At 42.7% G+C, this 17,811-nt stretch overlaps 1 protein-coding gene across 1 annotated transcript in view; it reads left to right on the plus strand.

The window, feature by feature from the left end:
• LOC109621337 (NADPH oxidase 5) overlaps positions 1–17,811 on the plus strand; it is a 411,936-nt gene that overhangs the window by 305,915 nt on the left and 88,210 nt on the right. Inside the window, exons 3-4 of the mRNA XM_029870947.2 lie at positions 6,353–6,464; positions 6,578–6,675. Of these exons, the coding sequence (XP_029726807.1) occupies positions 6,353–6,464; positions 6,578–6,675 (210 nt within the window). The remainder of the gene's footprint in view (positions 1–6,352; positions 6,465–6,577; positions 6,676–17,811) is intronic.

Here is a 17,811-nt window from a genome sequence, read left to right on the forward strand (position 1 = left end):
GAAGGGGTATTTAGGGAAGCGCTCCGCCGTGAGCGAAACTTATTCGGTTTAGACGGCGACGAGCTGGTAGCGGTGCTCTCACGTGCGTGTGATGCGACCATGCCTAGGCGAGTCCACCCTAGAAATGAGAGGCCACCGGCTTACTAGTGGACCGACGCGATTGCGGACCTGCGCCACGCCTGCCTATGGGCTAGGCGGCGGATGCAGCGAGCACGATCAGAGGAAGAGCGAAACGAACGGCGGGTGGTGTTCGCCGCTGCAAAAGCCGCGCTTAAGACCGAGATAAGAGCAAGCAAAAAGGCATGCTTTGAGGGTCTCTGTCAGAGTGCCAATACGAACCCGTGGGGTGACGCCTACAGGATCGTTATGGCCAAGACGAGAGGTGTGATGGCTCCTACAGAGCAATCTCCAGAGATGTTGGAGGGAATCATTGGAGGACTTTTTCCGCGTCATGATCCTAGTCCTTGGCCTCCTTTCGTAGGACAGCCGGGGACAGGGGCTGGCGATGAGGAGAGGGTCACCGATGTGGAACTTGCGGGGATAGCTAAGTCCCTTAGCGTAGGTAAGGCCCCAGGTCCGGACGGAGTTCCGAACCTGGCCTTAAAAGTAGCTATTACAGAGGCTCCCGAGATGTTCAGGTCTGCTATGCAGAAATGCCTGGACGAGGGAGTTTTCCCAGAAGCTTGGAAGAGCCTGGTACTATTGCCAAAGGCGGGGAAACCACCCGGAGACCCGTCGGCATATATACCAATATGCTTGATTGACACGGCGGGGAAGGTGCTCGAAAAGATCATCCTCAATAGAATGTTGAGGTTCACCGAGGGCGAAAATGGTCTTTCGAGCAACCAGTACGGCTTCCGGAAGGGGAGGTCCACTGTAGACGCTATCTTGTCGGTTATAAAAACCGCCGAGAAAGCACTCGAGCCTAAGAGGAGGGGAATTCGCTTTTGCGCGGTAGTGACTCTGGATGTAAGGAATGCATTTAATAGCGCCAGCTGGTCTGCTATTGCCGATGCGCTCTTGTGTCTGGGGATACCGGAGTACCTGTACAAGATTCTCGGAAGTTACTTTCAGAATCGTGTACTAGTCTACGACACGGAGGTTGGTCGGAAGTGCTTTCACATAACCTCAGGAGTCCCGCAAGGTTCCATCCTGGGTCCGGTGTTATGGAATGTCATGTACGACGAGGTGTTGAGGTTAGAGTACCCAGTGGGAGTGGTGATTGTCGGATTTGCCGACGACATTACGCTCAAAGTCTACGGTGAAACGATCGAGGAGGTAAAGTTGACTACCAATCACTCGATCAAGGTTGTGGAGGCGTGGATACGGTCCAGGAAACTGGAGCTGGCTCACCACAAGACAGAGGTGACGGTTGTTAATAACCTGAAGTCGGAGCAGCAGACGAAGATCAGTGTAGGAGAGTGTACTATCCTGTCAAAGCGCTCCGTCAAACACTTGGGCGTGATGATCGACGATAAGCTTACTTTCGGTAGCCACGTCGATTATGCCTGTAAGAGAGCCTCCACAGCTATTGCGGCACTGTCCCGGATGATGTCCAATAGCTCTGCGGTGTACGCCAGTAAGCGCAAGCTTCTGGCTAGTGTTGCTACGTCCATACTTATTAGGTATGGCGGCCCGGCGTGGGGCACCGCGCTAAGTACAAAATGCTACTAACGGAAGCTGGAAAGTACTTACAGGCTTATGTGCCTGAGGGTTGCGAGCGCATACCGTACCGTGTCACACGACGCTCTCTCCGGCATTACTGGTATGGTGCCTATCAGCATTCGTATCAGTGAGGACATGGAGTGCTTCGAAATGCGCGGCACAAGAGGCATACGCAGGACTGCCAGGATGGCCTCTATGGTCAAATGGCAGCGCGCGTGGGACAGTTCCACCAAAGGAAGGTGGACCCATAGGTTGATACCGAGGGTAGATAGTTGGATTAATAGGCGCAATGGGGAAGTTACATTCCACCTGATACAGGTCCTTACAGGTCATGGTTGCTTCCGACAGTATCTACACCGTTTCGGGCATGCGGATTCTCCCGAATGCCCAGTGTGCAATGGTTTAGAGGAAACGGCGGAACACGTTTTGTTCGTGTGCCCGCGTTTTCGCACAATGCGTGACCGCATGCTTGCCACATGCAGGGAGGACACAAACCCGGACAACTTGGTCCAGAGGATGTGTAGGGATGAGTTTGGCTGGAAAGCCGTTTCAACGGCTATCACCCATATCGTCTGGGAGCTACAGAGGAGGTGGCGCGTGGACTCGGAGAATGGCTAGTCCAGATGCAGTACAAGAGGTGGTCCAGGGGTTCGAAGTCGGCTTCGTAGGTCATACCGGTGCCCTGCGGTCGAGATCGACCCTTACAGCGATTAAGTGGTCGCGGAGAGGAAGTCCCGGTAGCGATGCTGTCGTGGCGTCGATCTACTGGGTTGGATCCGAGCCCGCGGTTGGAAAGGGGTCCCCGGCAAGGGTCGGGGCAGGTGGAGACCCTGCTGTCAGCAACCTTCTGGTGCAGATGATAGGGCCTGAAGGGTAGTGATACCCTTGCCTTCAGCAGGTCAGATCGGGTTGCACGTGGGCATCAGTTCTTGATGTCGGCAAAGCAGTTGGGCGCGGGCGGGGTTGACCTTGCCCGCCTTCCGAGGACAAAGGGAGTGGCGAGGACCACTCGGGAAACTGGCTAAGCGCCAGCATGTTACCGCGATGGACTCTCCAGAGCGAGTCATCGATGTTCGTTGCTGCTAGGCTACGCAGCTAACCTTGAGGGTGCGATGTGCACTAGCCCCTCTCTGAAGCAATACCTTCTTGGTGGTTCCGGAGAGACATAGGGTTTGGCGACCATAGGAATGGTTTAGTGGGTACGAGGAGAGAGTAGTCCTGGCTTTTACTTTTGTTGTAGAAGACGACCTCAGACCTACACTACCCTAACGTTCTGTTAGGATGTCTGTTGTGCAGATTATCCCCCTATGGTTTAGAAGGAATAAAAATGCCTAAAATACATCAATTTGTTGCGATTAAGGTCAGAAGCAGGCCAGAGACTGAATTGTAAGTGCAACGTATATCTATCCTAACTGTAAACTTACCTAAATACATTGAATGTTTTAGCTTTAAGCTGATTATCACCGAATCGGGAGTAGTTTAATATCTGCTGGAAGAACTCCACCAACCTATCGCAACAAGTGGTGTCAGAAGATCCCAGCCAGTATAGAGCTCAGCTATATGCCCTCGAATTTCGCTGCGGCGTCCCAGATGATGGGAACATTTCCGGGTTTTTGACTCTCTCGTACACAAAAGTGTACAAAAAGGCTATATGTTCACTCAAAAATCGAATTTTCGATAGAAGTCTCGAAGGGTCGAGTCACATATACCAAACAATTCAGTTCGACGAATTGAAATGATGTCTGTATGTGTGTGAATGTAAGTATGTATGTATGTATGTATGTCTGTGCAAAGCAAAGCAAAGATAACCGTACACATCGTAGTTGCTACTCCGTGATTGACCAGAACAATCGAAGTTGCACAGAGCACCTTTGAATGGTGCTTGGGACTAGCTACACACTCTCAGTGTGCACAATTCGAGAGTTCAATATTTGAAAGTCAATAACGGCGCTGGCCACGTCCTTACGGTCATCGGGAGAGGGAAGGAATATTAATTCGACAACCGTTGTTACTAGAAACCGTGGAATCCACAGCATCCCCACAGTTGTCTCGGGAAGGAGTATTTGTTAGTAGGGTAAGTAATCGTAGAACAAGCGAAATTCCGATTTTACCGATCAATCGCAAGATAAAAAACACACTATTTATTTGCACAATACAGGTAATCTTCGATATAACGTACCCTCGATATAGCGTACCCTCGATATAGCGAATTCGATATAACGTACAATTTGCTTCGATATAACGTACAACATTGATTTTTTATTTTTCCCAGGAATAACCCTTAGACAAATTACGAAATTACTCAAATCAATGTTTTATTGTAGCATTAGCCTTGTTACCCGAAATTAGCGCAATTTGGGGAAAAATTTAGTGTACGTTATATTGAAGCAAAATGTACGTTATATCGAAACACAAAAAACGGAATGACTTTTTCGTGAAAACTCAAGTTTATCATTATTGGATTTGGATTGGATTGGATTAATTTCCCGATTACACATCAATACTAGCATAACAAATATTAAATTTTTCTCTGCTTCGATATAACGTACACTTCGATATAACGTACAAAGAGAATTTTTTTTTTGTACGTTATACAGTGAAGAGAATTGTCAGACAAAAGCAGCACAAAACAAGCAACAAAGAAGGTGCGACGATTACTCTTTATCCCTACTGGTGACAGATAATGACATGATCTCGATTTTTTTTGTTGCAGACAAAACGGAAGCTGAATTTGTTGCTTACTTTTCAACTCGTGAATAATCAATTATTACTAACCCAAAGTCGAAACTGTTTGATGATAGAGCTTCACCAGAGTTGCAGTGTTTACCGACTCGAAGTTACCGTTCGAAAATCGCAATGCAAGGCTTAAAAATCTCTAGACTCGTGGGGTGCGATGTTAATCCCATTATTTTCAAGTTGGGACAAACTTATGTCGCATGGGTTGTTTTGTCGCAACAAATACAGGTTGCGACATTGTCATTATTGTTGCGCGATGATTGAATTTTAATTCACTGACGTTATAGGGGCTGTCCATAAACCACGTGGTCATGAGGGGGGGGGGGGGGGGGTTTGGCCAATGACCATTTTGTATGAACAAATAAAAAAATTTGTATGGACAAATGACCAAACGGGGGGGGGGGGGGGACCACGTGGTTTATGGACAGCCCCATATCGAAGAGTACCTGTACTCACTCCGATAGCAATGCCCGCGACGCGACAAAGAGTCCTTTAAAACCATCCGTGCAAACGTCTCACTTTACCCGCGCAGAACAACGCTGTTGTGACAAAATAATCTTTCGAAACTAACCGTACATACTTGTCAATTGTTTTTTTTTTCACGCAAATCAGCTAACTTGGCCGCCTGAAAGTTATCTGAAGATGTTTGAAAACAACGTCACTGTAATACCATAACGATCTTGATAATATTAAGCTACTTACTGAGTCATACTTGCGATTACTGTTGTTAAATTGCGTTTGTACTACAAGAAATTATTTTTGGAAAAAAAAAAGTTGTTTTTGCGTCAATTTCATAGTATTGGGGAGATATCAGCACCCTATTTTCAATTAAGCATTCATATCACAGTGAAATTTAACAAACTAGGTATTTGTCGCTGGAGTTCTATACATTCAAATTTGAGCATTTCATGCTATTCACGTATTATGTGTTCGAAGGAAAGTTGTGTAGTGTGGTGTTTGTGACCAGGCATTGGGGTAATTTGGCCCATTCTGTATTATTTTTCTAAAAAAGTGTGCGCCTGAATAACTTTCTTCTAACATTTTTATTGCTTCAATATAAAGTCAATATAAGAGCTGCAAAATAAATTTGTAGATGTTACGGCACTCTATGTGGATTTAAAGGAGTTTCATGAAACCGCATTGGCAAAATTACCTCGACTCCATCTATAAAGAAAAAATCAGCATAATCTCACCCAATTCCATCTCGTCAGATGACCGCAACCCTGCCTTGACTCCATCAATAATTGCCTGCTCCGAAGACAATAGACCGAAACTTCCATATGATCGCGTCACTTTTTCACTTTTCCCATCGTAAAATGCGACCCGACCGAGCTCCCCATCGCAAATGCCTGTACTGTATGTGTGTATGTATGTATGTGTACAAAAAAGTCATTCACTTTTAAGACACTCCCTATTGTACGATTTTGTGATTTCAGTACGAATCGAACCAGAGTTTTACCGCATTTTTGTTTGCTATTAAAAATGATTCAGATCGGTCAAGCCGTTCCGGAGTTATGGCCGTTTCAGTGATCCGGACCAGCACCAGTAGAACTGGCCGTATATAGAACTGAACCAAGCTCCATCATGCGACACTTCAAATTGCGGCGATTTTTGTTACCTTTAGCATGGTTGACGAATTTTGTGCGGAAATTAACACTGGAGACCAGAAATTCCCCGATGTCGGCCCAAAATTCAAGACGGCAGCCTAATATTCAAGACGACGGCTGTTAAATAGAGTTTTAGGCTCTATGCTGTATGCAATATGGCATATATTTGGTATGAGGAAGATGTCTGGAGTCCAAAAATGGCGACCAGAATAACTAAGATGGCGGTCCAAAATCCAGGATAGCAACTTCCAAATTCAAGATGGCGGATGTTTAATGGAGTTTTAGGCTAGCAACTTTCATCGACAGTACAACTAACCATAGGTTCTTTTTTCGTTCCATTGCAGTGACGAGAAACAGATGGACTTCGCCGAGCAGCTGGAATCGGTTGCGTACGTGTTATGCGGCGAAGGAACGGTTTCCTATGAAAAGTTCTGCCAAATATGGCACGCCAAAGGGGTAAGTTCGCATTGACAACTAATAACGCAAGCATAGACCTCTTATTGATTGACGGGGTCCCAGCCCTGTTGCCATTCTTTCAACTTTTAATTACACTCCGTTTCTCCCGACAGATCTTGGACAAGCTGTATCGGCTAATCGACGTTGACTCCACCAACCTGCTGTCGACCAATCAAATTATGGAATTCATCTCAAACCTCACCAACTCGCGGTAAGTCGCTGTCGTCGTTGAGCCTGCTCTCAAGAGGCAGATAACACTAGTTTACAGCATTTTTGAACTCGGTAAGCTGATGATCATTTTTGGTGTAGAATCATGCCCTGAGTTCGAAAACGTGATGGAAAAAAATTACAGTAGAGCGGAAATTTTTTCGACTTTCCATACAAGGTTATTGATTTGGAATCGACTTTTGTTCTATTTTTTAGCAAAGTCACTCAATTCACGCATCTCATTCTCGGTAAAAAGTGCTCCAATTGAGCTGAATTTTTTACTGTAACTTGCCTACATATTATATGTCAAATAAACGTTGAGAAAGAATTTTTAGGTTGTTTTTTTCTTATTGAAAAAAATACATTTCTTCAAAAAAATTTGGGAATTTTGCTAAAATTTAAGGAGATTGTCCCTAAAACTCGCCAATATCTTGAATTCCATCAATCTGACGCAAAATCTGTATTCAGATGATCGAATGGTATTGTATTCAGCTTTCAATTTATGGAAAAAGATTTAAAATTGGTTGGACAAAACGCAGTATATTTGAATTTAAGTAAATTGCATATTTTGAAAAGTTGTAAAGCTCGATATTGAGTTAAAACTCAAAAACTGTTCTACTTAAAATTTTTTGAAGGTCGGTTTCGAAATCAGCGCTAAATTGTGCTTTAAAAATTTTGGTCGTTGACAGAAGTTCACGACTTTCGTTTTATTTTGTAAACTTGTGTAATAACTCCGATCCTCTCTCAATTATAACTGTAATGATTGGTATCATTATTGTTTGCAACAAGATGCTTCGTCGTACGCAGAAACATGGGGAAGCTTGCTGTTATTAGTCCCCTTGTTCCCCCGGCAATTAAAGCCATTATACAATCAACACTTTTCAATCACGACATCTCGACAAAATGTTCCAGCGTCCTCCGGGCTGACGATCGCGAGTCGAGTTCGCTCGAAATTGCTTTCTTCCTAATACGGTTACCTTGGTCAGCAAAAACAAAGCAACAAATATCTCCAAACCATATCAAGATCTATGGGCTGATGGGGCTGACTGATGGCAATCACGCCAATCTACGACCTTCATCGATTGACGCGCTTCGTGAGAGATCATTATCTGGAGCTGTCCGATCGCGATCGGATCGAATCTCCCCGTGAGGATCAAGTGGTGGTGACCAATTAAAGCGCCCTCCTGTGCATGTGCAGCCAGCACCCTAAGACTTCGAGGTACGTTCACTCTCGGGAGATCTTAATCGAGCAGAGTGGAGATTTTAGCAAAACGATCATAGGAGGGAACGATCACTTTTCGGAGCCACGGAAAAAAATGGCTCAATCGATCAGTTTGTAACTTTATTATGAGTCATTAATTGGTGGATTAAATATGGTTCGGATTTCTCCGTAGCTTCGTACAGGTGATAGGTTTCCTTTTTCGCTTGTACAGATGGTGATGATCACACCTCATTAGTTACTTCAATCATACCAGCAGTCTGCTAAACCGAACAACCTCATTAGTGATGAACCAGAACACCCAGTCGCACTCAATTCCCATTTCAACTCACGTAGTCTCGTTAGACAAAATTCCTGCCCATAAAAATCCGCCTTCCAGTAGCGTACCTGAACCGCCACCTGATCGGTGTCTTCTATAACCGCAGGCAAACAGTCATATTGATGGGTAGTGATGGTGATGCTGCAAGCTGTCAAGAGGATGACACCGGACGGCGGCTTGGCGTGGCGCGTGGTATTTAGACACCCCTTATTTCGCATTCACAGCCTGCCCGACCCGGTGGTGGAGCTATCAATATCATCTCTACTAGGAGATGGTAAAACCCTGGCCCAGACGAACAGATCCCAATGGATCACCAGTCGAGGCATGTCTACCTACCTATGAATGGAATGTTAGCAACATCATTCGATCCAACCACAGCGCGATCCACACCGCAACGGAACGAAACGGTACCTGAAACTGAGAGGTTCTCAACGGTTCAAAAGAAGAGTTCTGGCAATATCGTACTCCTGCATCTTATAGGTCTTGGGTGTCATTGAGCAGCAATCGTGGGAGTTCTTCACCATGTTATATGGACAACACCTTCCATATTGACTTCGTGAACTGCGACCAAACATTTGGGAACCCATACTACCCAGAGATGTTTGCCCGAACAAGTGCCAACAAAGGCGATCCATCTCCCGGTTGGATCGATGTTGCCCGATCATGATATTGCATTTCTTGAGTAAAGAGTCCGTTTTGTCCGCGTCGGGCGTCCGCTCCGTTTGCTTTCGATGGACGACGGACGATCCATCTCGATTTCGCACCACTCGCACGGACGAAGTGGCGATCTTGTTGATTTAACCTGTTTGTTGATACTTACCGGGATCGGATGGACTTTCCTGGAACGATCGCCGCGCGATTGCCGTCGATCAAGATGTGTTTAATTTATGCACCGTAATTCCATAGTGGATGCACGGGAGCTACCGTTCTGCGCTGGATCGACCGTGTAGGTACCTACTAGGAAGGTGATTGTGATTTAACTGCAACCGCGCCACACCAGCAGGATCGGTGATGAATTTGAGTTTCACTCGATGGCGATGCAATTTTGCATAATCGCCCTCGGCGCGGTATCGTTCAAAGTGAGACGACAAGGAACCATAACAGCGCAGCCAGTGCTCCATGGAGAGGTGAGATTTTTGTACCGAAGGCGATGATCTTCGGTTTGTTTTAGGAGGCAAAAACTGACAGGTTTCTTTGCCGAAGGGCTTCTTTTTTATTGGTTTTATGAAATACTAGCTCGTATATAACTTTTATGGCTCGTAAATATGATATTCTCCGTTCTCGTAAAAATGGAAATATTTGCCAAAATTATCGCTGTGATGAATTTTTTTAATGAACGTTTATCATTATAAATAACCTTTCGTAGGCCTATTAAACATTATACCCACTTGCGCCATATACTAGCGACATTTGCGAAACAAGATCAAGTTGATATTGTGTATCTTACCAGTATTTGTATTTATTACTGACTTGGATCCACATAACCGTAAGCAGTAAACCAACCACATCTCTGAACCTCTCCAAGCGACAAGATAAATTATAGAAGAAGTGGATTTTATCATTTTCCAGGATTCTTTCGATGAATGGCTTTTGTGTCGACTAAATATACTAGACAAGATTACATGAAGGATTCTTTCGATGAATGGCTTTTGTGTCGACTAAATATACTAGACAAGATTACATGAATAGTCTAGCACCGCCTTTTCGAATCCTATAAGCAGAATACCCTTTGACATCCTTTGACATGTCAAAGGATAAGCATAAGGCTTAATTTCAGTCCTGAGCACCCACGGTGGTGCAGAGGACCGAGTTGAAATATCTCCATCCTGGGTGATTGCCCGCCATCGCATTGACCTGTGGCCAGGTCAAATTTCTGTCGACTTGCTTTATTTCGTTGTTGAGGCTGCGTGGCCATGGGCCTCTGCGTCTTCCTCGGCTGCGCTGCCCATATTCGCATAGGTGACGTAAACGCCACATAGTTCAAAATCCACTTTTTTAGCTTAACATATCCTACACCATGTATAGCATATGCTCCAATTATTAAAACTTGTGGTTGTTCTAAAACATGTGAGTATATTGAAAAGAACGTTTTGACGTAACCACCATGTGGTCGCAATACTGACGTCTGCGTACAAGAAAACTAAAATCTCCCCATAAAACGTGATTGAACATAATTTATTGAGATAATTTATTGACATAAACATAATTTATATTTGAGATATCTGATTATTTGATTTCAGATGCCTGCAAAATCATTTTCAATATCAACAACTTTCATAGTGAATATTATCAATTATGTTTAGTACTTATTATGGATGCAATGTAGATACTGAAACATTTATGATGCTTTGACAACAACATGCGAATAATTTAACAAATTGATACTTGATAGCCTACAACTCGTAATGGTGAGTCTACGCCGATTGAAGTAATCGTTTCCACTGGTCTTAGTCTTGGATCAATCGCTTCCAGTCGCCCTGAGATTTTGGAGCCCTTTAGGGCCGCAAAATGCAGTTGAGGGAGACCTAAAAGGCCAACGTGCGCGCGCTACCACGAAGCCAATGGCTCCTTCCTGGTTCTCTGCTAATATGGTATAAGTTTGTCATTTCTCTGGCATACGAGCTACGTACCCAGCCCACCGCAGCCTGCCGTGTTTTATCCGCTTCATTATACATCAGTTAACCGATTTTGTCAACCTGTTTCGGGGACATATTTTTTGTTCTCCTTAAATATCTAAATAGATTTTCAAGCAGTAGTTTAGTGATGAACATGATTGAATTGGTTAAAGTTTGACCGTCAGTTAATGAGAGCAAACAGTTTTTGGGGCTGACAAAATTGGGTTCATACTGTATCGATTTATTTACATATTTCCCAGACAACCAGAACTCGCATAAAAATGCATAGATTTCATCATATTATCACCAACATTCCTCACAATCACATAAATGTAAACCACAAGTACAACCAGAGTGTGAAATTCATCGCAATAAACGACGATATATGTTGATTTTGCGACAAACAAAACTGAATCGCATAACTATACAAGCAGACTCACAAAATAACATTCATATTCGCACAAAACGGTGTACTGTGATGATTATGCATATTTCACCTTGTTATGACAGCTCCACTCGCATTGGTGAGTCAATTAACTCGTACAAACGCATAAGTAAATTTGTTTACGTATACAAACTCACATTATCGAGAATCGGTTATGCACACATAATGTGATTTGAATTGTGATAACAAGAGAAAAGTTGCTGTCTGACTGTGGTTTCAGTGTGAATCCGCTGCAAAAGAGGAAAAACTTTAAGTTTTGATTATAAAATGGGTATTGGTGTTTTGTGAATCAATTCAGAAGGATTTTCATCTCACCCTGCAGGGTTCTAGTAGGCAAAAAATGCCGAACTTCACGTTAAGGTTGGGTTTTTTTGGCCAAACTTCCTCGTACTTGGACATCACAGGTAAGTCCGTTTTATGTAGGAAAACCCTGAGATGAGTTAGAATGTCATTACGAATTATTAGCTTGTTCCGCAAGAATTTGTGTGGCTTTAAGTATAAATTACCGGTTATTATTCCAAACGTCATAAGTTCGATACTGGGGGCGCCGTGAGTTGTATCTTTTTGCTCTAATAAAAACAAGTCGCACAATATGATTGATAACGTCGCAATACAGTACACATCTTTAATCGCAGACGATATGGTTTCAACTCATATAGCGTTATCTTTGTTCCGTCCATGCACGCATATCGCCTCCACTTTTGCACGCATAAGGCATATTTGCAGCATTTTATGCGATGAAACTTTTATGGATAGTTGCGCGTATACCACGGTCTTAAACTTCGTTTTACGTATGAATTGGTTGTCTGGGTTGGTACAATTCGTAGTTCATGCAACGCCGCCGTATGCCGTGATCCTGATTAGCAGCGAGTATTGTTCGCAGTTAACGTGCTAACTTTAAATTGGGTGTTTATCAAATCTCCTAAGTATAGAATACAAACACCTCATGTATGAACTTTTATATTTTTTTATGGATGGTTATGGTAGATCTCTATCGCTTCCTCTGAATTACGACGTAAACTCCTCAAACCCCCTTTCAGCTACTTACTAAGTGCTTGAAGCAAACTCATTGAAACCCGAAACGTGAGTTTTTGTGGCACCTCAATGATTAATGGAATAGTAAACTCATGGTTAGCCACGAGTAAAATCATCCCACAGCAAAACTATTATAAGTTTTACGTTTTGTTTCAAAACCATCATTGAAACAATACTACTGAACTGTTGTGGCTTTTCAGTCTAACAAAAGTGAAACGGTCAGAAGTTTGGCATAACCGTTTTATTCCTGTTAGACTGAGAAAGCCACAACAGTTCAACATTTCTTCCCAGTCGTAAATATCCTCCAAAACTTAGATAAATTCAATCCATATCTATCTGATTAGGCGTTGGGTGTATGAGCTTTTGATGTTTACTAATTTAATTGTAAAAACTTGAATTTATCAAGTAAATCTCAAAAAATTGTAAATATTACTAACTAAGGTATTTCTTTATCAATAGTTACACATGCTTTGATATCCCAATCTCTTGCAGGATATTTTCCCATAATCATTGAAAAACAGTTGGTCTGGTCTGATTTAAAGCCGACCAACTGTGAATCTTACTAAGATGCCCACCCAAGTAACAATTTCAATTCCTTTTAGATTTGACTATTTTTATGGAAGCTTTATCACAGCATGATCAATTCATGGAACATTTGTAGTTGTTTTTATCAAGAGAAAACAATCTTCGCTCGTTTGCGGTTTTTAAGTTGTCTTCAAGTTAATTTTGAAATTCGCGCATAAAACAACTGAATTTACAAGAGCATTGAATCTTATAATAAGTTTTAAGGCGCATTTGAAGTTATTTTCAACACATAACATCAACATATTTTATTAAAAGTTTATGCTTCGTTAATTCAAGTGCATTTCATCTGGCTAATCCTCCTTTAAAAACTTCTTGACGCCTTCTATTCTTGAGCTAGAGCCATTACTCTGGAACAAGAACTATGCAAAATAATAATAAGACAACGAACTATTTTATCAATCCAAATAATGAATGTAACAAATTGGTTGAAAAACTTCGTTCTCATGCAAATATAAACACATAAACATGTTTGCTCACTGATAATTTAGCCATTCTTGTGCTAAAAAGTAATCATGTCAACGAAATAATGATTTTACGGCCAATCAAAAATGCGAGTAGCTGGCTGCTGTCGTCCTGCCTTCAACCAGTTCCTCACACAGGCCACAGCTATGCGAATCGAAAATGAAATGGGTACTTACTGTGACTCTGCTCAAGCTCATGCCAAATAGTGTAGTTTTAGTAAGTTTCACTTCATTATTATTTGTAAAAATACAGGGAAACAAAATAGAATTGGCACACCTTGACGCGAAACACCGCGAAATGTACAGAGACAACTTTCTAGCACCGAAAACGTAAACAAACATTTGTCAAAGGCTGTTACTCTTGAATAAAATGAATAAGTTTCATTTAAGACGAACAAATCTGCCTTAAGATCATAACTAGTAAAAACAATCTTCAATAAAGGCTGTAGCTTTCATGCAAGGTGACTTGGTTCCATCATTGTTTTGAGGGGGTTTGGATTAAAGGTAATAACAATTGATGGCGGCTGCATGAGTTTTGTTCGCTTGGAACGGCAGCCATGTTTAGATAGAATTGAAAAAGTGGCGTAGCCTTTTGTTTTTATAGGAAATTGATGTCTTCGTATATTAATAATTGATATTATTTTTGGGGCGCTTTGTTATTTTCGTATGTTTTGGGCGGCATATCAACGAAAAAGTGGGTATGGCACGGAAAATTTTGATTCCCTGTCATCAATGATCTGTCAGGCAATTTTAATGCTTTAGCCATTTCAATTTGATGAAAATTATTTTGCAGTTCAATTAACATTTCATCCATGAAACAAAATTTGTTTGCATGTGCAAAATACTTGGGTAAAACATTTCATTTATTATGCACTGTTGACACTTTTGAGAAAGACAGCTATAAGATCAACATGCTTCAAGCTATTCTTGTTAAAGTTTCATGAAGTTCTTATAATCAATCATCAGTGCAAGTACATAAACACAACTAGTTTCAAAGCAGTCTTCGAAAGCAGCTTTGAAGATCTCCTGAAGAGTGGGCCAGATTTGTCTTATGGATGTTTTATGCCTATTTTATCTCGGATTCGCAGAACAAAGAGCTTTATTGCTAAGTTTTATTATTCTATCTTAGAAATTATTTCAGGATTGCCACAAAAGTATAATTGTTACTTGGGCACGCTTTATGGTACGCTCGACCGCTTTATCAGATAGTTCACATTTTCAGAATGTGACGTGTTAACTGTTTTTCTGAAACCACGGTTAGTACATCTTCTATCGAGTCGGGACTGCTGCTTATCAACAAAGAATGTATTTAACGCACGAATACGGATATTCAGCTGGAGACCCGGGTTCGATTCCCGTTCTGGTCGGGAAATTTTTTTGAATCCCTGGGCATGGTGTATCATTGCACTTGCCTCACAATATACAAATGCATGCAATGGCAGGCAAAGGAAGCCCTTCAATTAATAACTGTGGAAGTGCTCAAAGAACACTAAGTTGAAGAGAGGCAGGTTAAGTCTCAGTGGGGACGTAGAGCCATATAGAAGAAGAAGACGGACATTCCGGAAATAAATCTAACACGTGTTCAGAAAACGGGTACCGTAATAGCTAACATAACGGTCATAGCAATCTGATTGTTACGTCAACTTATCCGTGTAATCATTCATCTAAACGACTGAATGGTCGCATAAACTGACGTACACGTTTTAAATATGGAAAAATTACATGAAACATCTTAAAATCATTGCAGTTCACTTTTTGTAGCTGTAATCCACGAAACTGACAGATTATTTCATTCAAATAGTCGGTGCATATGTAAATCCGGAAAAAATCTATAAAATCGTGTTTTATCATCAGAGCAGACGTTGGTGGTTACATCGACTATGCGAATATGGGCAGTGCGATATTCTGCTGGGTTCCAATCTAACGCTTGCTTGTCGATTTCGTTTCTGCCCCTGCGTAGAGTGTGACCGACCCACAATTTCTGTCACTATCGGCTTTTATTGACATCGACGATGGAGCTCCACGTGGGAGTCCCAATTGTGAGGCCACCATGGACGGATCATAACCGCAGACATCTATTAATGAAGACCTGCTGCAGTCGTTGAGTATTCTCCACTGATACACACTAAGGTTCACTGGCGAACAGCAGTCGACCAATCTGGTTGTCTTTCCATACATTTCTCACACCCGCAAAAGCAACCCTCGCCTTCTTGATCCGTGCACCTATGTCGATCTTGATGCCACCATTTGGCTACCGAGATAGGTATTGGAAGCTTTCAACATTCCGTACTGCTTGCCCAGCTACCGTAAAGCTGAAAGAGTTGACCGTATTTACATCTAACGATTTGGTCTTGTTGACGTTGATGGTAAGACCTGCCGCCAAGGAGTGATTGGGAAGATAATCGAGCTTGCTCTGCATACCAGTGTGCCGTTGAGCTAGGAGAGCAACGTTATCAGTCAATTCAAAGCCATTTAGATGATCCATTGTAATGGGCTGCCACAGCAACCCACGATGTGGTTCTCGATCAATTGCACCTACTAGGATCTCGTCGATTACGATGAGGAACAGTAGCGGTGATAGTATACATCCTTGCCTTGGGATCGAACAACAAACCATTATGCAGTACTCTGCACGAAAATGCCCTGTACTGTGCTTCAATGAGGCCGATGATTTGCTCAGGGACACCCTTGCGCCTAAGGGCTTCCCACATGTTTTCGTGATTGAGACGGTCGAAAGCTTTTTCGTTATCAATGAACACCAAGTAGAGAGACTCTTGGAATTCATTGATTTGCTCCAGAACGATACGAAGCGAAATCCTGCTTGCTGCCGTAGGAAAATTGCTTCAATCTTCTCCTGTGTCCGGTTAAGGATTACAGTACACTAAAACCTTTTTTTTATGCATGTTATTTTTATGCACTTTTAAGTTATGAGCGATTCAGAGGCGTTACGGAATCGTTACGAAGGTTTTTACGGGGGTTTCTCAGGTGCGTTGCATGGGGTCCGAGGGGGTTTCAAGGGGATCTTGGAGGCATTTCAGGAATTTTCAGAAGATTTTTAGAAACCCCATCACATATCTTTTGAAATGCCTCTGAAATACCCTTTAATTTAAAGGTGTTGTTGAATCCCCTGATACGACCCTGACCTAAAATACCTCGAAATACCCCTAAACCCACCGTAATCCCATTGAAACGCCCTTGCAATCATCATAATCAATTTGGACGCTTTCAATAGGGTCCATAAACCGCCTGAAACGCACCTGAAAACACCATGAAACGTCCCTGACATGCTATCAAACGCCCCTAAAACCTCTAGGAACGCTCTTAAAATGATCCTGAAACACCCTGAAACTCTTAAATTATTCTGAAACGATTATGAAATATGTACCTTGAAACGTCCCTCAAAGCCCTTTGCAACGCCTTTTAAAGTCTCCTGAGATCCATTGAATAGCTTTTAAAGCCCCTTGAAACTTCCCTGAAGCCCCTTAAGCGAGGTTTTTTTGGTGGTGTTGTACTTTATACAACAGCGCGCGCGCTGAAGGGTTAATACAAATAGAATGCCCCTGAATTCCCCGTATTCCCATTAAAACGCCAAACAAATCTTGACAGAATGCCCTTAAAAGGATCCTCAAATCCCCCAAAACAATCCCTTAAAACGACCCTGGGACTCCTTGAAACCCTCTATTTTGGGTTCTCTGATAACTTTCTGGAAACTTCCTTAGTCCCACCTGAAATGCTCAAAAGCAAGACCTGTTCTCGCGAACTGGATTCCCTCATTAAAGCCCCATCTTAATTTATGCATAAATTTCCCTCCTTTTAAGCCTTTTTCAAATTATGCACATTTTAAATTTTTGCAATCCCAGAGGAGGTGGAACTGACAGCAATGCATGCATTTGATTTCTTCTACTTCTTTTTTGGCCAACTAGCACCGTTCGGCGCCAGTTATGCTTTACCGTCGGCGGATCTAGGAGATAAGCCTTAAAATTCCGACGCCCAGGGAGACAGCCATCAGCACACCTGAGGACCCTACATATCGAACCCATCAACACATGGGCTGGGACCTGCGGCTTTACTTAAGTAAATTCCTATCCGAGGGAAGACGTGATCGCGGATTTTATGTCTCAGAAAATTCCATCGGCGTCGACGGGAATTGAACCCCGACCGACTGGGATGAGAGGCAACCACGCTTACCACTACATCACCGACACCGATCATGCAATTGGCATAGTGAAGAACAATCGCAAGTCTGAACAACAGGCAGTGGTCACCACAGGCGGAGGTACGAACATCTCTAAGCACTCGCTGAATCAAATGGAGGTCATGATCGACGATAAGCTGAAGTTCGGAGGCCACAACAAAGGGCAAGCATGGCGATAATGGAATTGTCAAAGATAATGTCAAATAGTTCGGCAAAAGTCTCGAGTAAGCGTAAACTGCTCGCGACAGTAGCGGTTTCCATACTAC

Source organism: Aedes albopictus, chromosome 2 (genome assembly GCF_035046485.1).
Source record: "Aedes albopictus strain Foshan chromosome 2, AalbF5, whole genome shotgun sequence".
Lineage (NCBI taxonomy): Eukaryota > Metazoa > Arthropoda > Insecta > Diptera > Culicidae > Aedes > Aedes albopictus.